This window comes from Sycon ciliatum, chromosome 8 (genome assembly GCF_964019385.1).
Source record: "Sycon ciliatum chromosome 8, ocSycCili1.1, whole genome shotgun sequence".
In the NCBI taxonomy this organism is placed as follows: Eukaryota; Metazoa; Porifera; class Calcarea; order Leucosolenida; family Sycettidae; genus Sycon; species Sycon ciliatum.
This window is the reverse complement of record NC_088650.1, coordinates 5,080,000-5,104,695: the sequence shown is the minus strand read 5'-3', so window position 1 is coordinate 5,104,695 and position 24,696 is coordinate 5,080,000. Positions and strand designations below refer to the sequence as shown.

The following is a 24,696-nucleotide window of genomic DNA, read 5'->3' as shown; positions in this document are numbered from 1 at the left end:
TACGTCCTGTATCGATCCACCCCCCCCCCCCCCCATATCACAAATCCATGTGCCATACACATAATAATATACCCACGGGCTGAGTTTATACCCGGACAAACTTGATGAAAACCTCACAAATGCCTATCAGTGTGTGGGATGATCATGAGCAGTGAAAGGCGAGAGCAAATGTGTAAGATGCTATATAAGATAAAAAGCAAAAAAATGTGGACCAGCCAGTCTTTCCCGCCAGCAGGAAAGCCATGAAGAGAGCAAGAAAGAGCAGAAAAGGTTAAACAAAACTAAATACCATCCAGTAATATATTACTCCGTGAAGTCACGTAGACGAAACAAAAAACTTCAATAGAATAGTTCATCCGCTGTTTGCGACCTCTCTAGTTCAAACAATATCTATGATATCGGCGTATAATAGACATAAAATGGTAAGTTATCATACTACGTTTGGACAAATACGAAGACCAGTGCAGCACTAACATGAAATATCAATAACTATGACTAAAGAACTGGAGAGCAGTGTTGCAACAACAACAAGAGACAGTACTCAAGTCTATATTATATTCTAGACAAACAATCAAGCAGAAACGAGGTCGCCAAGACACGACACGGCGACAAAAGCAGATAGGGCCGACAAGACTGCAATGGACAAAGCAGTATGGCCGGCAGACTGAGTATGTACAAATAATTATACAGATCTTTTTCGGAAAGAATAAGTTTTCACGGATCGTTCTCTTAGTTACTTGACAACCAGTGAAACCAGCGAGCATATCGAAGCCACTGCAACACTGCAACACTGCAACACTGCAACACTGCAAGTGACACTGCTAACTGTCGTCTAGCTACGTCTTCTGCTGCTGCTGATTGTACTGCACTCAGATCCATGTGAAATATGTATATTCTGACCCTCATTGTGCTAAAAACTGGTTCGAAGTGTTTCATCGTTACCTTTCATCACGCACGGCGGTCATCCATTCTTTCTCTTCTTCTAGGCATGATGCTATTTGATTCTTTCGACATCGAAAGGTCCAGTCACTTCTGCAATATGGTGATGGTGAGTGCGTTACGGAATGCTACGCAACCAAGTCCTCGAGGTAGGCAGCCGGTATGTAGCCACGACGTGTTGGGTCCTCGCAGTCAGTGGGCATGACCAGCCACCAGTCATTGTTGCCTGTTGTATCATGGTCCGTCAGCACTTTCACAAGCTGCATATACACACACACACACACACGACAGTCATGCAAAGGTTCTGCTGTTACCAACGACGTGGATGCCTCCCATGCTACGTTCATGACACATGTACTCTTCTTTGAAACATACACACACACACACGCACGTGCGCACACGCACACACACACAATCATGCACGCCAGTTTAACCGAAACCAGACAGATTCCGGCATACTGTTGGGGCACCACGCACAGCAATTCCCAATTCCAACACTTTTGATCACTCTACACATGCTAGTCACCTCAGGACCGTGACCATCCGCGCCCAGCAGCGCCTCGGCTTTCTCCGACGAGCGGCCCACATTCTAACGCCAGCTGGCCGAACCACTGTCTACAAGGCATTCGTGAGGCCCCTGATGGAGTATGCCCCGCTTGTGTGGATGGCCAGCCACATCCAACGTCTGGATAATGTTCAACGCCGCGCACTGCGCATCATTGGCCCTGGTGCAATTCTCCCCAGTCTGGCTGTCCGCCGGACTGTTGCTGCTCTCTCGTGCATGTACAAATTGCATTTCATTACTGGTCCTCCTCAGCTACTTGCTGTATTGCCACCGCATCGCGTTTCTCCAGCCAACCCCAGAACCAGGAACCAGCACAATAATGCCACTAGCCACGCCTATCAACTGTCAGACACGCTCCCTGTCTCAGCTCCATCCGTCGTGAAGCGGTCGTTCCCATACTGCTGTATTGGCGCATGGAACTCCCTTCCTGACAGGCTGCTGTCGCAGCGCCCACACAAAACACGTTTTCAGTCATTCAAGACAAAGGTCTACCGACACCTGAGAGAGAGCAACTGGTACTGGGCAACAGATTCCCTGTAATTTTTCGAGCTCATCGCTTGCCGGACCCGCTAATCCGCGTACCTGGCCTTGCTCAGAGTGCTCAGCTGTGTTTTGCATACATGGAAAAACTTGTTATGATTCTTTTCTTTTCTCTGTTTATTCTTTTACCAGGCGTGGGCCATCCCCTGGATTATCAAAATGGGTGCCTTATTATTTTTCTGTTTTTTAGCTTGTTTTCTTTACACTTCTTTGTGCGAGTTTCGTATCAGATCTATTAAAAAAGTTCATGGTTTTGGTTGATGAAGTTGACATGTACATTGTACATCAGTCCAAACACTGATAATAAACGATTCATCTTTGCATCTTGTTTTTATTTTTCTTAACACCTACCGGTACTTTTACCCATTCTACTTCCCCATAGCTAGATCTAGCTTTGCTTCACATTTCTGTTTCTTTTTCCTGGTGCGTGCTTGTGGCATTGAAGCCGAGACCTTTGGTCGGTGGAACCCCTGGTACCTCACCATCACTGCTGCCCAGTGCAGCCCCTGCTCAGTAGCTGTTTGTTTTTGTCCACATATTTATTTATTTTACGAGTTGGGTTTGTGAATAATAGTAAAAAAAAACAAAAAAAAACAAAAAAAAACACATAATGCAGTGTATGGCGGTCTCCATCGAAAACAGTCAGGAATAGTGGCACTGAGTACAGATAACGCTCCATTTCATCACCATTTCATCTAGCGAAGCGAAAACTTGATATGTCCCCTCCGTATTTCTCATCATGCTCCCCCTTATGTTCAGGCTGCCCATTTTGGAGCCATCAGTTGCCTGATGAGTAATACATGAAACTCAGAGTTGCGACACAGCTTCCAATCTCCGAGTCTCTCTTGTGTATCGGACAGAGATACTCGTACATGGAAGACGTGGTCTCGCAGCCAATAGCACCACTCAAGAAATTCCAGGATAAGGTTTTCCCCTATACCTAAGTCTTCATGTTCACATAATAACACAGCATGCTTTTGGCTCATGTCTATGTTTGAAGAGCAGAGCTTCAGATCGGGTTTTTATGATATTCTTCGAAGATATATCTTGTAACTTGGTAGTCAGGACCCTGCACAGAGAATATGTACTTACTTCGCCTTCTTTGAGAGTGATCTCAGTCGCCGATTCCGCTTCAAAGTCATACGCCACCCGATGCACAGGCAAGTGTGCATGCATGCTGCTCACTGATACCTTGGATGATCGAGAGTCTTCCGCACGCTGAGCCCCTGCGTTGAACGCGACCGGCTCAGGAGAGACGCTCGGAGTGCTTGCGACAGAACTCGAAGCACTCTCTGAATCGGTGCCGCTCGTAATCAATACGTCCACCGCACGATACGGATTGACGTCACCGACACCCGATGTCTTTCGGGTCTGTGATGGCCGGGCTGCTGCCGCTTCTGCGTACTCTGGTTCCTCACGCGACTTCTTCGGGGCAAGGGGTGGTGCATGACGAGGCTTGCCCGGCGAGGAAGTCATTGACGAGTTGGAGGACATGCGGCTAAACGAACCCACATCCGAGATGCCAGAATCACTGAGGTAGGCCGCTGGCACATAGCCTGATTTTTGACCTTGCTTCACCTTCCACCAGTCAGCACTACAGATATTGTGCGTAGGGGAGAACAGCACAACAACATACTGTAACAGGCTACACTGTAACTGGTACGTATGTCAATTTATCTTGCCACAAAGACATTGCTTGGAAAAGTACTACAGTGATACTAAAAGGAAGACGCACAACAAATTCCGCACATCCTATGTGTTAACACAAATGTTGATGGCCACAGCTTTTTCGGGTAAGGAGAACATTCCACACAGTTGAATGATGCCATTATCTGTTCTATACGTGCTCATAAGATTCCAATATCCAGGGTAAAAGTTCACAAACTTCGAGTAGCACATCACAAAGCAGCTGCCCACTGTGAAATATGGACCCCGATTCAGACTACACGTCCTATACACCACTATCCTTACTTGTTGCTGGTGTCAGTTTTCGCCAGGACCTCCACGAAGGAGCCCCGGGTGACGGTGAGCTCAGTGTCGTTACCAGCTTCAAAGTCACTGACAACGGATGCCTGAGAGATGGAGGACTCTTGCTGCATGTACTGGGAGAAACAAGTAGCCATTGGAAATGTCAGTCAAGCTACATGCCCCTGTGCTTATAAAACAGAGAGGTTCCAGGCTGTCTAAGAGAGTGCTCAACACCGAGAGGCAGAGCTAGTTCAAACAATAAGAGGACGGAAAAAGTGTTTGAAAGTGTTTCGTCCCCTTATTGTTTGCTCCTGTGCTTAGTCAGAGAGCAATTCATCACTGTAGGGGGCACATGATTGATTCGGATTGCCAAGAAATATCACATGACCTGCCACCCAGTGCATATCTGACTAGCCACTTCATACGAAAGTCAATCATCAGTTGTGTGATGACCCGCATGACGATGGGAAATCAACTAGGAGATGAAACAGTCTGCAATGCTATGCTGAAGGGTATGGCGGCTGCACATACACTAAGATAGTGTACTAGTAGTCAGTAATACTATGAAAGGAGGGACTGGGTGGTTGCTGTACAGACAACAAGACACCACACAGTGCTGTGCTAACTGGTTTTTTTTTTTAAATAACGAGAAACCACGAACCTCGAGAACAGAATACTGCATGATAGAGGTGGTTGCAGACGCAACTGTGGTGGTGAAACTGGAGCATCTCGGTTGCTGTACAGACAACAAGACACCACTCAAGCAGTGCTCTGCTAACTCCAATCCAACTCACCATGGGTATAGGGGGACGTTTGCGAGCCGTACTCTTCAGATCAAACGAGAAGTTGCTGTCGATGGACAGGTTGCTGACGCTAGACGAAGCAAGACTCTCCGCTGATGTTCTGCGACCAGCCGTGAGGTTAAGTGCATCCAGGGACCCGCTCATTGTTGATGGCTACACCAAACACACACGCACGCACGCACGCACGCACGCACGCACGCACGCACGCACGCACGCACACACACACACACACACACAGTGTGTGAAGAGGCAGTTTAGCTTAACAATTCACAGCACAAGGGTCCTTGTACTAGTGGGATAGTTTGTTTGTACAGCAGTACAGGCATGCAATAATGCTGAGATAATGCTGGCCTCCTACTGCCACTAGTATCTATGGTGGTGTTTGACCGACATCAAGGGAGAACTCGCCGTTGCTTCATCAATTATTATGGCCGCGGACAGTACAGAGCACAGTCAATACCTCAACTATTACATTTTTTTGGCATTCCTCTGCCAGAAGAGGATGGTCATCAGAAATGATGTCAAAGGAAAAAGACAGTAATAACGGTAGTTGGAGACGCAGAAAATATGCCAAATGGCACGAGAGCAACAATATTCGAATAGAGCCCCTATGCATTTGTAGGATTCAGAGGCATCGTATGAACCAGCTAGAGTCCTATGCCTTACCATCCGGGAGACACGTAGTGATCCGCGGTTAGTCGGTGACGCCAGCGACCGTTCCACCCATCCCTTGGGTACGATCTTGAAGCCTTTCCACTTGTCATAGAGACACAGTAGTGTCTGAGTGTGGGTGTAGGTAACATCATCATCATTCTCTGCTCCAGATGGAATCATGTCCAGCTGCCAGGGAGAAAGAATGAGAAAACCGGCAAAACAAACCCGGTTGGCATGAGACCCAGCCAGACTGAGTGTTCCACAAACCTTAGGAATGCCATCACCTTGAACGACCAAGACACAGATGCACCCCCCAAAGCGGTGGGACGTGAGTAGATCACACCCAGCACAAATTAGTCAAAGGACCGAAAATCCCATTCACTGTATCCGTCTTTCCCTCATTCGCTGCACCCATCTTTCCCATTCACTGTATCCATCTTTCCCATTCACTGTATCCATCTTTCCCATTCACTGTATCCATCTTTCCCATTCACTGTATCCATCTTTCCCATTCACTGTATCCATCTTTCCCATTCACTGTATCCATCTTTCCCATTCACTGTATCCATCTTTCCCATTCACTGCATCCATCTTTCCCTCATTCACTGTATCCATCTTTCCCTCGTGCCAGGCCACGAGCTGCCTATCAACTTTGGGTCGCAGCACAGCTGGAAAAAGCCTGCCGCTTCAAAACGACTTGAACCTGGTAACCTTGGTTTCTCAATCATTGTCTTAGATCACCCCGCTATGCCTGCCCGTTTAGGGAACATAGAGCAGAGAAAATAGCAAACTCTTGGACCCCTTTTTTTAACTGTGACCCTAAACTCAAAAAGATAACAGAAACAAAGTCATATCTTTTGATAATGACACCTCCCATGAAATGGGAGCTTGGCCGCTACGTGACATGCAACCACAGGGCTTCCACGTTACATTTCATCCATTTTTGCAGCCATAGTAAGTTGAACTTCTGGAAAAATCTCTCTCGGCTCCCACCCACCACATAACACAAATGAAGAGTACAAGTTGCAATAATTCAACCTCTGTTATATGTCGACCCCCCTCCCCCATACTTGGGGCCCCAACAAAGGTCTGTTCCACCACAGTGATGGAGATGCCGAAACAATTCACCATAAACTTACCGTGCTAAGTTCCGTCAAGATCTGAGCGCAGTTCGCACAGTATATCTGCTGCAAATTCTCCCAGGAAGCGACAATTCCCAGCATGATCTTCAAGCTGACGGTGACCAGCTTGGGGAGATCTTCGAGCAGCTGGGCATTCATTGCTTCGTATTCTCGCTGTTTTCTCTTCAGTTCCTCCTTGAACTGAAGCATAAACATGGAAAATACCAGTACAGCATTGAGCTAATAATACCTACCTCAGATGATCCTGTGCACACAGACCGTGAATATGGCACCTAGCAGTCAAGATGCGCAACACGAACAATGGGCCATTGCGAGCGAAAGCATGTTTTTTGGTGCAAATTATGCTTTTCGAGAAGAAAATCATCTTTAATGCTGATGCAACAGTTTTGACTGCTCTTGCTTGTGCAAGCATTGTTCCCTATGATGACCAGGTCTTGCTTGCAACGGCCCATATGATTGTAAACTCGCCATCGCTACTAACCCAAGTTAGATGTGACTACAGTACATCTCTCACCTCTTTCAGCCTCTCCGGGTCGGCCTTGTACTTGTCCACACGATTCTTGCAGGAGTCGTAGTCGAGTAGTTTATCGTTTCTCTTGTCGATGAAAAAGCGCGGTGTTTCGAACTGCGAAATAAGCCTTTCAAGACGGTCCACAACACCGGTCTTCAAGTCATCCATCTAAGGGTAGAACGTAGAGAACGAAACGCGGGACAGGTTAGGCTAAGGGAAAACTTTGAATGTATGAGATACTGTGAAGGAACCATGTACAGGATAACACATGAAATTCATCCCTCTCTCAGCTCTTTCCACAGCTCCGAGAATGGTGCTAGAGAAATCACAGGGATTGCCCCACCCTCCAAACCAAGAGGATTCCAGCAATGACAAACACCGGGGTTATTATCAGTGTGAAGGTTGGACCATAGCAAGGAACATAGATCCCAGGCCCATGCAAGCGACTAGACCAACACTGCCTACGCATCTCACACAATCAAATACTTCACTAGAGTAAAAAAATACTCACAAAGCTGCCGAACGAGCCACCTATCTGGAAGTTGCACGCTTGGAGGTACATGCCAAAGTTATTGTCTGTTGAGTCGCCGTAAAAACTCTGAGAGGACAGCAGTACTTTCTGCATGACAGCATTCAATTCCTGTCAGTAAATCACCGCAAAACAAACATCGCCATTGTGAGATCCGTGAAACATAGAACGCACGAAACATCTTCCAAACAACAGGCTGGAGCCACTCGACTACAGAAGCATAGAGTAGAAAACAGCAGTGCTTTTAAAATACTGGGTAAAAAGTCAAATGTGCCTGTAAACAGAGGTTCTCCAGCATACCAGAGGAAGCAGTCATCCAGGAACAATGCTAGAAATATGGGGACTGTGATGAAGTAATTCATTCGATGCACACACTGAAAAATCCAGACACGTCCACCCACCTGTGTAAACTGTACGTGCTCCTGGACATTCTTTAGTAACTGTTTGGTGGCCTTCTCCAGTTCACGGAACAGTGTTTCCTCATCATGAAACTTCTTGTCAATGGTCTGCACACACCAAACAAGAGCAGTAGTTAGGACCATTAGTGTCGCAGGATGAAACCGCACGACCTACTAGTACTTGCAATACAGCTGCTTTTGGCACTTGCTCAGACTGGCACAGGCCAATACACACCCCTATTAGTCATAAACACAGTGAGTCACAAGTTAACTATAGCTTGCTGTGCTCTAAGAAAGGCCATACTGGAAGGAATACCTGAAGGCACAACACCCAGGTGTGTCACACGGAAACCATTGCACAGATAAGCCTGTGAATGGGTATGATAGGTTCAGGGTGGGAGAGACCACATTCAACTTGAGCCAAAAGTACTTACAGAGGCTGTGAATCCAGTGGCCTGGCCGATCTTCTGTGTGAATCGCGAGGTCTTCTTGGTGACTGAGTGCCAGCTAAGCTTTCCCATTCCCACTTTAGCAGCTTCCTCAGTTGACTTCTTGTATTTCAGCACTGCAAACAGTAATTGACAGGAAGAAAAGACCGAATACCATTAACCGCCATCAGAGGGGATTTTGGAGGATGAATCGTTTCCGTAGTAGAAACGGTACATTTTCTACAGTACTCGGAGGCTCCACTGCTAGAATCGCCAAAATATCGCTGGCGCTAAAATTAGCTGTTTACAGTCATGCACTCCTTGGCAGCATATGAAGCCAAATAATGCAACGAAACTTACTCAGGTCTTTGCGTCGCTTGAATTCGTTGATTTCACGTGCCACTCCCTCCATGATCTCCATGGCCTGTTTGAGTTCTTTCTTGTCTGGATGGCTGAAGTCAGTATACTGAACACAAAGATAACAACACAGCCCTCGTAAAATGAAGAGTACATATCCCCCCCCCCCCCCCCCCCCCCCCCCCAGAGTGTGCAATTCCCAAATACCCTGCTGTCCCGTCAGGATTTCCAGTTGACGTCATTGTTATGATGCAACGGCCCGGTCTTGTTCACGTTTGTCCAGACGTCCACACAAGGGTAAAACACAGTCACCTTTCTCTTTGCTTGCGCGTATTTCCGTGGGAATATTATTATGCTCGTCTGTATTCGTGGATCCCTGTAAATATTGCACAGGCCACGAATACTCATCCGGCAGATGTGTTAATAATACTAATATTAAAAGACATTGCTCGGTGCCGGGCATGAATGGCAGACACCCTCTAAAGGACATGCTAGCCTTTCGTTAGGTGGAAGGTCAACTCTGAGCGAATCATGTCCAGTCACACATAGTATCACCGTTTTGAGATTGTCATCATTCTCATCTGATTGCAATTTGAGGGTTGCTCCCGAGGTCAATCCACTCAAATGAACTGGAATTGAACTGACATGCTTGCATTGCCATTGCATCCATATTAACTAGCCAGGAACAGATACTGCTACGCATAATCTACTGAGAGCTCATCAGCTTCATGAACAGCAAAGCCATGCCGAGGAAGTGTATATCTACCTTGGACAGTTCACGTAGAAGTAAGGGGTACTTCAGTACGCGCTGCACCGGTTTGATCAGGAAGCTCTGCAAATCCCACGCCTTGGCGTTGTGTAGCGTGCGCACATCTTCACTCAACTGACTCATCCGCTCTTGATGCTCTGTTGTTGAGTCAAGCTGCAACAAAAGAAAAAGGAACACAACAAGGGAGGATACTAACTCACGCTACTCACAACCGTTTAATGGTGTACTAGCTGTGCTAGTACTTGCTAGCAACAATCCGAACTAGCGCACACACTGCACTGCATTGCTTTGTACTGCATGGACTGACGTCATGCGCTTTGTTTTGCTGCGTAATCATAAATGGCACCAGCCCGTTTTGCTGAAAAGAAAAACAAATTTTGCTTGCCCTGTTGTGCTCTTCCAGACAACGGATCGTGCTTCAGCAGTGTTTCTTTTGAATCTTTTCCCACCATCCCTCCCTGTCCAACTTATTCACACCATCATTATAATTATCGTACCCACTAATCGGGTCCACTCTCACAACTGGTATTATCTAGCTATTTGCTGCGGCTCTGCCTTGCGCTATATTACATCCATTTAGCATTGCAGCTCTACGTTGAGCTAACAGCAGCTCTACTTTTAGCTAACCGCAGCTCTACTTTGAGCTAACAGCAGCTCTACTTTGAGCTAACAGCAGCTCTACCTTGAGCTAACAGCAGCTCTACCTTGAGCTAACAGCAGCTCTACTTTGAGCTAACAGCAGCTCTACTTTGAGCTAACTGCAGCTCTGCTCTGAGCTTACAGCAACTCTGCTATGAGCTAACTGCAGCTCTGCTCTGAGCTAACACCAGCTCTACTTTGAGCTTCAAACAAGTTGTTTCGAAACCAGCACTCCTCAATCCAAAGATGCCTCTTTGTTGACTTGTTTGTGTGAGGGATGGGGCTAATTCAAATATACCTCCGGCATTTACTACTTTATCCAGTGCTTGGTACATCGGCTCAAATCACATCATCCAAAGCAATACAATGATACAAACCTTCCAAAAGACACACACCACACACAGGAAGAGAATGAGAGAGAGAGAGAGAGAGAGAGAGAGAGAGAGAGAGAGAGAGAGAGAGAGAGAGAGAGAGAGAGAGAGAGAGAGAGAGAGAGAGAGAGAGAGAGAGGGAGGGAGGGAGGGAGGGGGGAGGGGGAGGGAGGGGAGGGGAGGGGGAGGGGGAGGGGGAGGGGGAGGGGGAGGGGAGGGAGGGACGGAGTGAGGGGGATGGAGGGAGAGAGAGAGAGAGAGAGAGAGAGAGAGAGAGAGAGAGAGGAGGTTGGGATAGCAAGCTTGGAACTCATCAACTTAACTCCATCACCCGAAAGTGCAGCCCAGCCATAGGCGCACCCACTCACCTTCATCATCAGATCACTTGCATCATCATGATTGCGACAGTACTGAGCGTACACCTGTGACAGCTCATCTCTCATGTCAGTGAAGCAGTTTGCAAGCTGTGCCTCTTCACCGCTCTCCACGGAAATGCGGCTCTCCAGCAGCTCTAGAAAGTTCTGTGCAACCTCCACAAGCTCCTCCAGATTTCCGAACAACTGTTTGACATCAACAGCACCCTGTCCAGCACAGCACAACGCAGCAGCAGCAGGTTGAGAAAGTCCAAATCTTCCTTTCAGGAGAATTGTAAGACTACGATCTTCTTCAATGCATATTATAATCTTTGATAACTATACAGACTTGGATACCAGGGCTAATATACTGGTTTCCCAACAATATTTGAAACTGGCGACAACAAGAAATGCAGGTCACCACTGTTTTGTGGTCGAGATGCAGCAGTACGTAGAGTCTCTAGATCATGTTTCTGAATTGAGCACCACCGAAGGCTCACTAAGACACATAAGATTCTTGGCGAGTTATGACTCATACCTCTTCACGAAGGGGATTTAGGAACCCTTCCACACACAGTTTCATGTCGTTGATGAAGGTTTTCTCCGTCGTCACCAGCTCATTGATCACCTGCTTGCGAAGGCGTATACGCTGCTCATTGTCAATCTTACGCTCGCCAGACTCGATTTCTGTTACACAGTAGAAGTATATAATACTATTGGCCATCATTGATTGGATCAACGGCATGGGAACAGATGTAACTCATTTCTCAAATAAGAACTGTCTCAGTCGGAAATCAACTCAGAATAATCAAATATGTGTGAGAGTGCATAATTATTAGGGCTGAGTCGGGTAGCATTTTCTTCGGGTATCGGGTCCGGGTAGTTTTCCACGGGTGGCACGGGTACCCGATCGGGTAATGTTTCCATGGTAAGACCACAATGCACACCGGCCCCTTCCCTTGCGCATTGGGTAGACATGCATGAATTATTTGTACACGTGCACTGTACATGATGTCATCTGCGACCTCGGGTTTTCGGGTACTATTCGGTACCCGACTACCCGAGGTCCTAACGGGTAGCACGGGTACCCGACTACCCGTGCACACCACTAATAATTATATCGATCATACAACTTTACCCGCTGTCCACGTAGAGCGGGTGTTTAGGTTACGGCAAACTATCATTATTTCACAAGCCATTTTGACACAACATGCTGGTGTGTTTCAAGAGAAAACATAAAACTATGGCAGGTGAAATGCGGACCGATGACCATCTGCAGCGCCAATGTTGACATCCTGAACGCAGCATCCGCAGCTCATCAGTCGCACGAGATCATCAGAATCAGTTTGCGGTGCAGAAGTGTACATGGCTTTTCTAGGTTATACTGGCCACGGTTGTAGTTTGTTCCAGTCAATGTAAGTTTCTGCATTGCTCAATCTCCTTACAGCTAGCTGTTCCAACCTAAATTTTGCAAGGGTAAATCCCAGAGTGACTGGCTGAATGGTTCGCAAATTCTAGAATTATAGTGTGAGTTGAAGAGTGGCCTATCACTGACCTCTCAACTTTGCCAATTCCTTCTCCAACTCGGCAATGGCAGCCTCGTTCTTGTCCATCTTCTCTGCCACGTCTATTGCCTTGTCGCCGTCCAAGAGTTTGAACATTTGCTGGAGGCTACGCTGTGTTTTCTTCTCCACCTGGACCGTGAGAAGAGTAGCAACATGGCGGCATGATCACCACGGGGTCACAATCAGGAAAAGATAATACAGTGTCATCTCCTGTTCCATAAAGTACTACTGTGCTTGTGTTTTTCAGGGCAATATTCTCTCCTCTTCGACTCTTTCGGTATTGAGTTCTCATCACATGATATTATTATTATTATTATTATTCAAATGATCAGTCGGGGAAGTGAACTGCCTGAAAAGAGAAAAAACGCCAGACCCACCAGGCGTTTTTTCTCTTTTCAGGCAGTTCACTTCCCCGACTGATCATTTGAATTTGAAGTTCTCCCAATCCTTTCCAAATTATTATTATTATTATTTATTCATATTTTACTACAGTCCATTCAGAAAAAGATGGACTTCTAGCTTTTGGCCATAAATGGGTCAAACGTTGAGTTTTTTTAGAATTTTTTTCTGCAACCCCCTATGGAATCCTCTTCCAATTATGTTTCTGAAGTCTATTTCTCCAAAAAGCAAGCCATAGGAAGAATAAGATTTCGGCCAGGTTTTGCCCCAAGAGCACTGAATTGGGAAAACCCATCAAAATCCCGGCTGTTTGACCCAGCCTGCAACAGTGCATTGTACGGTTCGAACCCCAGTTCAGGTACCCTTTTTGGACCCTTTTTCAAATTTAAATTTCAAGTTTCACAGCACTGCACTGTGTACGATAAAATCTTGAAAATCGCCTAATACGGGAGCTCGCCAGAGCCAGGGCCCATCTTTTTGTGAATGGACTGTAGGGCAGTCCCCACAGACCTATGATCTTCTTACAGGGTGCCCTAGCCACGAGAAGATAGCGGAGCGAAATGCAGCAGGCAAGGATATAATTTATCTTATACACAACCTTACCTCCAGTTCTTCATCCAAAGTTTTGATCTGCTCCTGTAACTGTCTCTCTTCTTCCTCAGTGAGGTGAGGTGATTTACAAGACGCGGTTTCCGGGCTCACCGACTCAGATCGCTGAAATTGAGAAACGCACAAGAAACACCACGTCAAAGTGGAGCCCAAGTAACGTTACACTCACATCGTATGCACGTTACTACTGGCAGTAGTTTGCCACACCAAGCAGTTTGACTGTTCAGACGTGGTTTCCACAAAGTAGACAACGGGATAATTATTATAACAAGCACAACCAAGAACCTTCCCAGGCTTGGCCATATGCTGCAAGATACAAAAGCGTACTCAAATCTATCTCTAAATAGGCAATCCATTTACCGGCTCTTCGTTACTGCCATCCTCTTCCCGTTTGTCCTGTGCCAATTGGTCATCCTTGCCAGCTGCCGCCCCCGCTGCTGCTGCTGCTGCTGCTGCGCCTCCTCCAAGCTCGGGTATGCATGCATACATTGGTGACTCCATGTCTGTGATGGTGCGCACACCGTATGCGCCTTCACTAGCCAGAGGAGCAATGGGCAGAGATGTGTCGGTGTTTTGCCTCGTAACGGGGTTACGCTTTGGCAGCGGAGGCGATTCCGAGACCAGATCCGACTCCGATGCGGCTTTGGAAATGGCAGGTGCTGTTCGTTGTGGTCTGGCTCGAGGCTTCGGTTGCGGTGATGTGGGCATCGTTACATCCGGTGATGGGCTCTTCTGTAGTAAGGGTGATGATGGCATTGATACACTCATTTGCTGAGAGTCGGCACTGGCGTACGGATTGACGGGCGACGGTGCTTTCCTCTTGATAGAACCCGACCGCTTACGTGTGGCGGCCAATGCGCCAGGTTCTGGAACGGCAGGAGCTGGCACAGCTGGTGCGGGCTGTTGGGGTGGTCCCAAACTGGTGGCGGATTTCTTGCCTTGGGTATTGCCTTGAGCCTGTCCTCCTCCGATCTCTGGTATCATTGCATACATAGGCCCAGCAACTGGGGAATCCAGAGGACTCGGCTCGTCGGGGAATTCAGCAATCGGCGGAGGAGATTTCAAGCCCCTGGGCGGTGGTGGCGCACCTCTCCTGGACCGACGGACCGTTGACACGTCTTCTTTCCCTGACTCCGAATCAGTGGGATGTAGCTCCAGCTCCATTCGGCTAGAGCTACGACTTGAAGTGCCGAGTATGTCCTCGTTGCTTCCAAGAAAGGAAGTGTTCTCACCAGCTGGAGCAGAAAATGACATGACATGATTATCACTGATGCTACTTGGCAGCATGCGATCGTCAACTGTGTTGCTGCTGCGTCGCGTGAGTGGCGATGCCGGAGGTGTGGACAGACTACGTGATAAGTTCCAAGTTTTCGGTGATCCACTTCCGGCTGGTGCGGGCTGGCCCTGGGGGGAAAAAGAAAACAGACAGAACAGCAGTGAGTTAGTTTCAATGATAGCACGGCAAACACATGGTGCTGTGTAGGATATCGAGTTCACACACTCATGCACATGCACCCACGGTAGTGGAAAGGCGGCTCTTGACCCGCCGTCCTGTACGCGAACCCATGTCATTCCCCTTACCCATTCACATCCTACAAGCTCACCCCTAATAACTCGGTGATGGTTCGTTACAGTATTTCATATTTGCCCCTGATCATGTGCAACCAGGACGGTTTACATCTACATAATATACACCTGGTTGAATGACAAACGACTTTATACACTGGGTTTGGTGCAAGTGAAACGTACACTTGAGTAAAAAAAAACAAGCTTACCACACTTCAGTAGAAACCGAGCTTACCTCTTTCACAGTGAAAGGCCTGACATTGGCCGGGGGAGTTGGTGCACGACGCTTCATGCTACGACGTGTTGGCGATCTGGACCGAGACGAGCTTACCTGAGACATGAAACATATTAATATAAACATTCAAGCGAAAATTACATGGAGGATAAGATACTAGTCATGAAGCCTCATTCACCAGTCTCTGTAAGGAAGCTCTGTCCATTTGCGGCATGAAGCACTGTGGGGACAGAGAGCGTACTCTACTGTGGACTATCATGTCATCCTGCCGGCAAGTGCCAACAAAAACTGAGAGTAAAAAGGTGGTTGCCAATGGGCACGGTTGTGGCTTTCTTCCCTTCCAGATAATAGATCCATGCCAAGGCGAACAACAGAGTTTATGTGATTACATCATCAGTTGAGCTGCCTTGGCAAAGACACTGCACATGGATGCACTAGCGACTCACATTGTATGCATAGCGCTAGTAAGCAGTTCCGCTGACTCACCACTATGACATCATTCACATCACTATGACATCATTCACATCACTATGACATCATTCACATCACTATGACATCATTCACATCACTATGACATCATTCACATACTAGTGACCTCGAAAGGTGGATGTACTGGCCATCCACTTACCTCTATGTCATGAACAGTGTCCTCTGGGGACTTGCGCCGGCTGCTCCTTGCATCCGCTTGTGTTCGCTGTTCAGGCTCAGCCTGAGTATCGTCTGCACTATTAACACCGTCAGCAGTAGTAGCAGCTTCCTTGTCTGGGATATCTTCCGTTGGCGACTGGAACTGCAGCAGGATAGATCCGGTTGGAAGTGACTTGGATAGTACTGCAGCTGATGGCTGCGTGCTTGGCACACTCATGTCCTCGCCACTGCTAATAGCCTCGGCAATACCCAGTGCGGCATCCTGAAACAAGATTCAACAGAATGTGGTTCGTAGACAAAGTTAGAAATTCGGGCATCTACATGTACGAGTATGTCCTGTATGGCCTGAGATACAAACTGTGACAACAAAAGACAAGGTCACTTCCAAGATTACCACAATTAACACCAACACCTTTAGAATGGCAATCACACCTCAGTGCACCGCCTCAGTTGTGTGAAATGGCAGGATTGCAGCAGCTCTCGAAATACAAACCGCATTAATCTAAATCCTACGCAGGAACAGCAAATCTTACCAATTCAGGAGAAGGGCTCGTCACAGACGTGCGCGTTCTCTTCCTTGGCACAGGTGATGATGCATTGCGGGGCGATGCCAGAGGTGACTAGTTACAGGAATACACAATATACACAGAAGTTTCCAGCGCAAGATACTACAGGAATACACAATATACATATACGCAGAAAATTCCAGCACAGGATACAAAATTTCAGACTTGCATGATAAGATGGAGAGGAGCAAAGGTCAAAACGTACGTACTTATACTCTCATCAGTCACCCACCATTCAATGTGTGAAAGTAGCCCCCCCCCCCTCGCAAAGCAGTGCAAGTAAGTTTATTTATTTTATTTATTTATCGTCTACACTTCATGGCACATCATAGTAATAGTACATAGCCAATACAAGAAAGGGAGGGTGAATCCAACCACGGAAAATAGCATTAACAAAAGAAGAAAAGGAAGGGAGGTGACACCATTGTGTCAACAGCAAGCTGAGGGATTAATCCTCTCCATCACGCTAACTCTGAACTTAAAATGCTCACCACGGTGCGTATGTTATCTCAAATCTCTCTCTCTCTCTCTCTCTGCTGATAAAAAAAGTACAAATAAAGTCTTCTACAGTGCTGCTCAATGAAATCCAGTCGGGTCACTCAAGTACGCGCCGGGCGTTGCGCAGCCCTAGATCTGCCAACACTGGACCGCGAAATGGTGCAAGGCGTAAACTTGAGTGACGCGACTGGATTTCATTGAGCAGGACTGTAGAATTGCAGATTACACTGCAAAGACATACCATGCCACCTGGTGATGGAGATGGTGACTCTGACCGGACCATTATCGTTTTCGAGCGCTGCACTCTCGCTGGACTGCGGGGAGCGCGTCGATCTTGTAAATCATCTGTTGTGGCAGATCCTGTAGTAAAGTTTGGCTGTGGACTAGGAGAGGACTCTGTCTCATCTGATTGTAGATCTGGGGATGCTGTCGCAGTGTGCACTTTTTTCGCTGGCTTTGGTGAGCGCGGAGGGCGAGGGGATGCGCTGGAGGCAGTTTTTAAAGAGGGCACTGGCGCAGCTGGAGGTGTTCTTGTTGGTTTGGGAGAATGGCTCTGCGCTGGGGTGACAATAGCACTGGTACGCGAACGCTTCTTAGCAGGCAGTGGTGGAGTAGCTCTCCCGCCAGTGCTTGCCATGCTCTGCAGACAACACAATGAAATTGACCAAGCAATTGACCACACCGATTAGTGTAGTACAATTAAGGACTTACGAAGAGGAATATTCCATATGGGAAATCAGCGTACTGCTCACAAGGTTTTTTTTACTTGAAACCACGCACCCAATTAGTAACACAAGAAAGAAGGAGAAAATGACAAAACAACAGACTAACAAGACATTGACTGAATGGGGCTGGAAATGCAACGCAACGGTGGTGATGGGGTGCCGCAGGCTCCGCCGACCAATGGTCTCGGCATCCGCGCCTACTTCACGCATCAGAAAATCAGGAGAAGAAGAGAAACAAACGAGATTGAAAAAATGGCAGAAGGGAACACACACGGAATTAGATCAGGATAAAAAATATCAGAAAATGCCAGTTAACAGTCCAGTGTTGCGGTAACAGTGGACTGTTCTTGGGCAACTTGCCACCAGAGCAACATTGACATACCACCTTGCCTAAGAGATCACTAGCGCATTGCACCCAAACCCGCTCACCTCTTCTTTGACATTCGGCTTCGAGGCTGTTTCCGTGACCGGCGAAGCTAGCGGTGATGGTGACACGATTCCTGGGCCATGGGGTTGCTCGGAGGTTGGACTCTCTGCATCCAATCCCATTAATGCTACTTTGCGAGCCAGTGCTGGTGACACAGTACGAGGCGCGGTGTCAAAGTGTCCGTCCTGAAAGCACGGCGGGCAGTAGAATACAGACCAACATCTTCAGGATGAGCACTAAGGGGCAACGGTATTTGTTTGCCATAACGGGAGCTGTCCAAACCAGTACACATAATTAACAACCTTTGAAAACACAGTTTCGACTTGTCCCGCACAGTCACAAGTACTACATGGTTGGACAAGACACACAACTGACTAGTGATCAGGTAGATCAGCTAGAACACACACACCTGACTAGTGATCAGGTAGATCAGCTAGAACACACACACCTGACTAGTGATCAGGTAGATCAGCTAGAACACACAACTGACTAGTGATCAGGTAGATCAGCTAGAACATACACAGCAAAAGGAGTAAGGTGATGATACCAGCGTACGTAGAAACATAACAAATCCTACAGTAGAATACAGAGCGGCGAGAGTGGATATCTGATGATCTGAATATCGCCCAGAGTGTGAAACTCAGAGTAGTAACTACAAATCTCCCCCTGTCTCCCTACAGTGTTCACTCCTGTCTCCCTACAGTGTTCACTCCTGTCTCCCTACAGTGTTCACTCCTGTCTCCCTACAGTGTTCACTCCTGTCTCCCTACAGTGTTCACTCCTGTCTCCCTACAGTGTTCACTCCTGTCTCCCTACAGTGTTCACTCCTGTCTCCCTACAGTGTTCACTCCTGTCTCCCTACAGTGTTCACTCCTGTCTCCCTACAGTGTTCACTCCTGTCTCCCTACAGTGTTCACTCCTGTCTCCCTACAGTGTTCACTCCTGTCTCCCTACAGTGTTCACTCCTGTCTCCCTACAGTGTTCACTCCTGTCTCCCTACAGTGTTCACTCCTGTCTCCCTACAGTGTTCACTCCTGTCTCCCTACAGTGTTCACTCCTGTCTCCCTACAGTGTTCACTCCTGTCTCCCTACAGTGTTCACTCCTGTCTCCCTACAGTGTTCACTCCTGTCTCCCTACAGTGTTCACTCCTGTCTCCCTACAGTGTTCACTCCTGTCTCCCTACAGTGTTCACTCCTGTCTCCCTACAGTGTTCACTCCTGTCTCCCTACAGTGTTCACTCCTGTCTCCCTACAGTGTTCACTCCTGTCTCCCTACAGTGTTCACTCCTGTCTCCCTACAGTGTTCACTCCTGTCTCCCTACAGTGTTCACTCCTGTCTCCCTACAGTGTTCACTCCTGTCTCCCTACAGTGTTCACTCCTGTCTCCCTACAGTGTTCACTCCTGTCTCCCTACAGTGTTCACTCCTGTCTCCCTACAGTGTTCACTCCTGTCTCCCTACAGTGTTCACTCCTGTCTCCCTACAGTGTTCACTCCTGTCTCCCTACAGTGTTCACTCCTGTCTCCCTACAGTGTTCACTCCTGTCTCCCTACAGTGTTCACTCCTGTCTCCCTACAGTGTTCACTCCTGTCTCCCTACAGTGTTCACTCCTGTCTCCCTACAGTGTTCACTCCTGTCTCCCTACAGTGTTCACTCCTGTCTCCCTACAGTGTTCACTCCTGTCTCCCTACAGTGTTCACTCCTGTCTCCCTACAGTGTTCACTCCTGTCTCCCTACAGTGTTCACTCCTGTCTCCCTACAGTGTTCACTCCTGTCTCCCTACAGTGTTCACTCCTGTCTCCCTACAGTGTTCACTCCTGTCTCCCTACAGTGTTCACTCCTGTCTCCCTACAGTGTTCACTCCTGTCTCCCTACAGTGTTCACTAGTAGTGCGTGCAAGAATCTCCTGTCTCCCTACAGTGTTCACTAGTAGTGCGTGCAAGAAGATGTGCGATCAGCGCGATATCAGCATTGTGGTAAAAATGGCCAGCGACAGGCGGGCCAAACTAACAACATGTGGATGCCCTATCGAACAGCAGAATTATGCTCTTCTAGTGTCTATCACTATTGCATAACGCCGGAATATGTCATGCTTCTGTGTGCGTGGTCATCATCACTTTGCCGTCTTTCTGTGTTTGCTTTCGCTAAACTTCCTCCTGCAGCTTACATCACATGTACGTTGTTGTACCGGCTTGTTTCTTCTTCTGCCTTTATCCACTTGAAGAGAATGCAATGCCGGATAGTGCTGGTGGAACTTTGGAATGTTAATAGTAAGAGCCAGAAGTTTGTTCTACTACTTGGCCTAAGGAAACGGGCCAATTCAAAAGCATGTCTGAGGAACCACTGACATTTCAATGCAAGACGCGGCTTCCCGTGCAATTGGTGATGCAAGGGACAAGAGACCCAATGCCCTGCAACCAAACCATTGTCGAGCCAGTGCGCGTGATGTGTGATGATAACATTAATGTTGTTCACACTCACCGGTGAAACCCTGGACAATGACAATCGCCAACCAGAACGAGACTCCTCCGGAGTACCTGCACATTCAAACTGCGCTGACCTCCGTTGCATAATAGGTGATGCTGGCTTGGACTGCACAGATTACGAAGGTAATACAGAAAGCCGTAACCTCGTATACAATACACCTTTTAGGATAATTACATGCCTCGGAGCAATTGCTACAGAGATTGTGTGCAGGATAGATCCAACGGATAGTAGCTCGATTGGGAGGGGAAGGGATGCAGGTAGTTTTCAAGTACAGAGTGAGGCATATAATTGCCAGTGGCCACCCACACACACATCATACACTTACTGCATTGCATCGTATCAAACAGAAGCACACAACACTAAAGTGTGTTCAGAAACCTGTTGCATTGCCGCGGCCCACTCGTAAGTACTAGCGTAATACAGCACAAGAGCAAACTGCCCTTGCTCCAGTGGCTGCGTTCGATTATTCACTTGAATCGATTCATGAATCTATTCTCATGCATTCAAGTCGTTCGATTTCATGTCATGAGCCCTGGAATCGATTCAGAATCCATTCACCCTATTCACATGGGGTGATGTGAATAACGCGAATCGATTCATGAATGGATTCATGAATAGATTCGCGGGCGTAATCGAACTCACTCACTGTAGCACTGCAGTGCTGTTGGGTTCTGAAGAACGGAGCGCCGAAGAACAAACAGGCGAGGGTGTTACCAAGCACAGCATAACCAAGTATACACAGTGATTCAACTGTGCATAGACTGTAGTACATGTACAATTCTGCTCGACGAAATCCAGTAGTGTCCTTAGTTTGCGCCTTGCACCATTTCGCGGTCCAGTGTTGGCAGGTCTAGGGCTGCGCAACGCCCGGCGCGTACTTGAGTGACGCGACTGGATTTCATTGAGCAGCACTGTACATGAAAATACGAACGGCCTAGGAGGCTGACCCCCCCCCCCCCCCTCCCTCCCAGCTCTTCGGCACCCGGCAGTACTATATGTCATAGTACAAATGACCCTGTTTACCGCATGCCAGTAATGCCCTGGCTTACCGGCTTGCCTGGCGTTGATAGTCGATTTTGAGATTGTGCCAACGAGGACGGACGTAGATTCGGGGACGGTGAACCTTGTATCGGACTGGACTTGGCAGCTACGGCCGGCTTTGGCTTCGTTCTGACCTTTGGTGGTGGCTTTAGTGGAGTGGCACCAGATGCTCTTGGTCTGGCAAACTCCTTACTGGGAGGACTGGCTCGGGATTTGTCCTGATTCGGCGATGACGAATGTAACGCAATTGACCTACTGGTAGTTATTGTTTCTGAATGGCCAGTGCTCTGTTGTGATGCAACACCTTCTGGTGTGACGGCTGATTGAACCTCCGGTTTTGACTCATTTTCACTAAGTGCATCGGACTTCTTGAGTTTGTCGTCCAACTTGAGCGATTGTCGACGTGGCTGCATCTCAACTGTCTTACTAAACGAGTTGCGATTCACTCCGCTGGCTGCTGCGGGAGTGGGCTTTGCCTTCGGCACCACGACGGGCGCCTTGCGTTTCGGCACGCTTCCGGATCCCGTCCTCTGTCTGGATAGCGGTTTCGACTGCCCGGGCGGCGACTTTGATGGTACCTGATCAGCGGTGTCACGGTTCTGAGGCTTCTGCTCCGGTGTCTGGGTTGAGTCGCCATTACACTTGCCGATCGGTGTGCCCTGTTTGTCACTGCTATGCGCTGGCGCTGGCCGGCGGACATTGAATGGACTGCCGGTCGGGGTGCGACTCTTGCTGTTTTCCACCAGTACCGACAGCCGTGCTTTGTCCTTGGGCGGTGGCGGCGGTTTGGAGGTGCGCCGCGACATGCTCAGCGTGTGCGATCGGTCACATGCCGACGACGAGCTGGCATCCGCTCTGGCGGCGGGCACGCTGCTGCGTACGGGACTACCCGGCGTCCGGGCATTACTCGTGATCTCCGACACCGTACGTGCCGGTGACGACGATACCTGCGAACGTGCTCGCACAACAACGCCGGGTGATGAACTAGTAACCCCCTCAGCAACACCTGGTGTATCCGGACTTTCAGAAGTTTGGTCGTGGTGTATGTCGCTAGCGTTTCCAGGAGTGGATGTCGTTTGCAGTGGATCATGTTTCCCGTCGTTACACTCCACCGATTTCATCGATTCCCTGGTCTTCTCAGGTGTTGCAGGCACTGGTATTCTACTGGCCCGCGATGCAGGTGTGGGACCAGCGTCTCGGGGAGACCGTTCCGATGGCTTTCCGATCGTGCTGCGGCGACGAGGCACAACAGCAGACACCACGCTACCCGCAGATGACGACTGTCGACGGCTGACTACTGGGGCGCGCGGCCTGCGCTCTCTGGGAACAGGACTAGGCTGACGAACTGCTGCATCGTGACATTCATTCACCGTCAGGCCGGTTGTGCCGGATGACTGAGTGCCACTCGGCTGAACGCTCGCACTAGCACTGGTGTCCGATACCGGTTTCTCGTCCTCCATGACGCACCGGACATACACGGACACCACAATTTACAGGCTGCCAAGACCTATCTTTTGACTCTTCTTCTTGAGAAACATAAAAATTCATCGCCATATCACCAAACATGAAACAGCTACATAGTTACGATGTGAAACTTGATAACTCGTCAGCGCTTGTTGCCATCGCATGCAGTCGCTACACAATAAATAATTGCAATGAAGACCAAACGGTCCAGACCAAAGACTGTGAAACCGAGGACTATGAAAACCAGTACGAAAGGACTAGGAGTACGCGTGGGATAAAAGATAGCAAGGGAGTAGAGCGTTTTCCTGGCCAAAACAGGATTGAATCTATCAGCTGACGAAGGTTGGTCTGCTTACGTTTGCGCGAACGTGTAGTCCGGCCCAAGCCTGTCACAACTGAAAATAAATTTGTGTGGTGCATCGATCTGGCAAGTAAAGACTGTCTTCATGGTCTTTGGATGCATTGACGGTCGAAAAAGCATGGACGGTCGGTGTATGTGCTGCGCCGCATCGGCCTCCGCCAAACCCTAAGCCATAAGGGCTAGGTCTAAGCATGCAATTATCATGACCATGATGACTGCGCGATGTGGCGGATCGCGGATGAGATCGCGGATCCGCGCCCATTCCGCGGAGGCGAAGCTAGCCTGACATCAGTCAAAGTTTTATAAAGTGCAGACTCACATTTTCACACTTTTCCACATGATAATATTATTATTCTGTTGTACTAATCTTGTACTAAGTTGTAGCAGTATAACTATCAATATAGTATCATGCATGCACATCGCTGTGTCGTGAGTCGGATGAACCAATGACAATGGGGTGTTTTCAGTGGAAATGATGGCGAGGGATGGCATGACATGTGGATCGAGATCGTTGAGCTTGCTAAGCGGCCTGGATCATGGACAAGCTGGAGATCTGAAGTGGTTTTACAGAAGATGGTGAACTTTGAACACTGAATTGAAGCCTTGAAGTGGGTGATTCACGCTCAACACGATTCGCTGAGCTTCTCAATTCAGTGATCATGAAATGCCCCATTCCTTCCCATTTGTCCCTGTTTGTGTTATTTCTCCTTCTCTGCCCACTTTGCATTCTCACATTCTCATCCTAACTGTACAGAAATGGAGACCCCTCGCCGGATAGGCCTAAATCATGGCCTCTGGGCAATCCTTGAAATAAATTATACTGAACTAACTTTCTTTTGAATAGGCGACGAGGAGACAATAACTTTATTAAGGCGATAAATAGTATAAGTGAAGCGGACATTACAAAAATGATCAATGAGAATACATGTATCAAAATTGATGTTCCTAATCGATTTTCTTGAGACTATCATCAGGGAAAATTTGTCTCACAATAGAGGCTATGCGGAGAAACAAACTACGTATACGTCTATAGGATAGTGGGAAGTATACAAGGTGAGGTGAAAAAAAACTTAAGTGGGAGAGAAGACGAAAGAAATTAGAAGAAAAGATGTGAGAGTGTTCCAACGGTGTGAGCTACTA

At 48.0% G+C, this 24,696-nt stretch overlaps 1 protein-coding gene across 2 annotated transcripts; it reads right to left on the bottom strand.

Moving 5' to 3' along the window:
- Positions 1-80: 80 nt before the first annotated feature.
- Positions 81-23,614, bottom strand: LOC135822897 (mucin-2-like). 2 transcript variants are annotated; one of them, XM_065335734.1, is made up of 24 exons: positions 21,740-23,614; positions 20,685-20,795; positions 18,207-18,389; positions 17,294-17,692; positions 16,522-16,608; positions 15,969-16,250; positions 15,341-15,436; positions 13,900-14,943; positions 13,534-13,644; positions 12,522-12,660; positions 11,505-11,653; positions 10,982-11,194; positions 9,601-9,756; positions 8,838-8,943; positions 8,484-8,614; positions 8,053-8,157; positions 7,634-7,762; positions 7,126-7,290; positions 6,609-6,791; positions 5,482-5,655; positions 4,807-4,968; positions 4,016-4,137; positions 3,137-3,638; positions 81-1,199 (listed from the first exon to the last, which is right to left on the bottom strand). In XM_065335734.1, exons 1-24 carry the CDS (start codon positions 23,189-23,191, stop codon positions 1,068-1,070), a joined length of 6,333 nt encoding a protein of 2,110 aa, XP_065191806.1. In that variant the 5' UTR covers positions 23,192-23,614; the 3' UTR covers positions 81-1,067. The 2 variants fall into 2 exon arrangements, with proteins under 2 accessions (XP_065191806.1, XP_065191805.1); XM_065335733.1 differs by having other exon boundaries at positions 4,016-4,146; positions 21,740-23,613.
- Positions 23,615-24,696: the final 1,082 nt, after the last annotated feature.

Excerpts from the sequence above, each read along its gene's own strand:
- LOC135822897 (XM_065335733.1), bottom strand. The coding sequence starts at position 23,191 with ATGGAGGACGAGAAACCGGTATCGGACACCAGTGCTAGTGCGAGCGTT. Across the intron at positions 20,796-21,739 it reads TATCAACGCCAGGCAAGCCG|TCCAAGCCAGCATCACCTAT; the intron begins GTAAGCCAGGGC and ends TAATCTGTGCAG. Across the intron at positions 12,661-13,533 it reads CTTTGGATGAAGAACTGGAG|GTGGAGAAGAAAACACAGCG; the intron begins GTAAGGTTGTGT and ends CTCACGGTCCAG.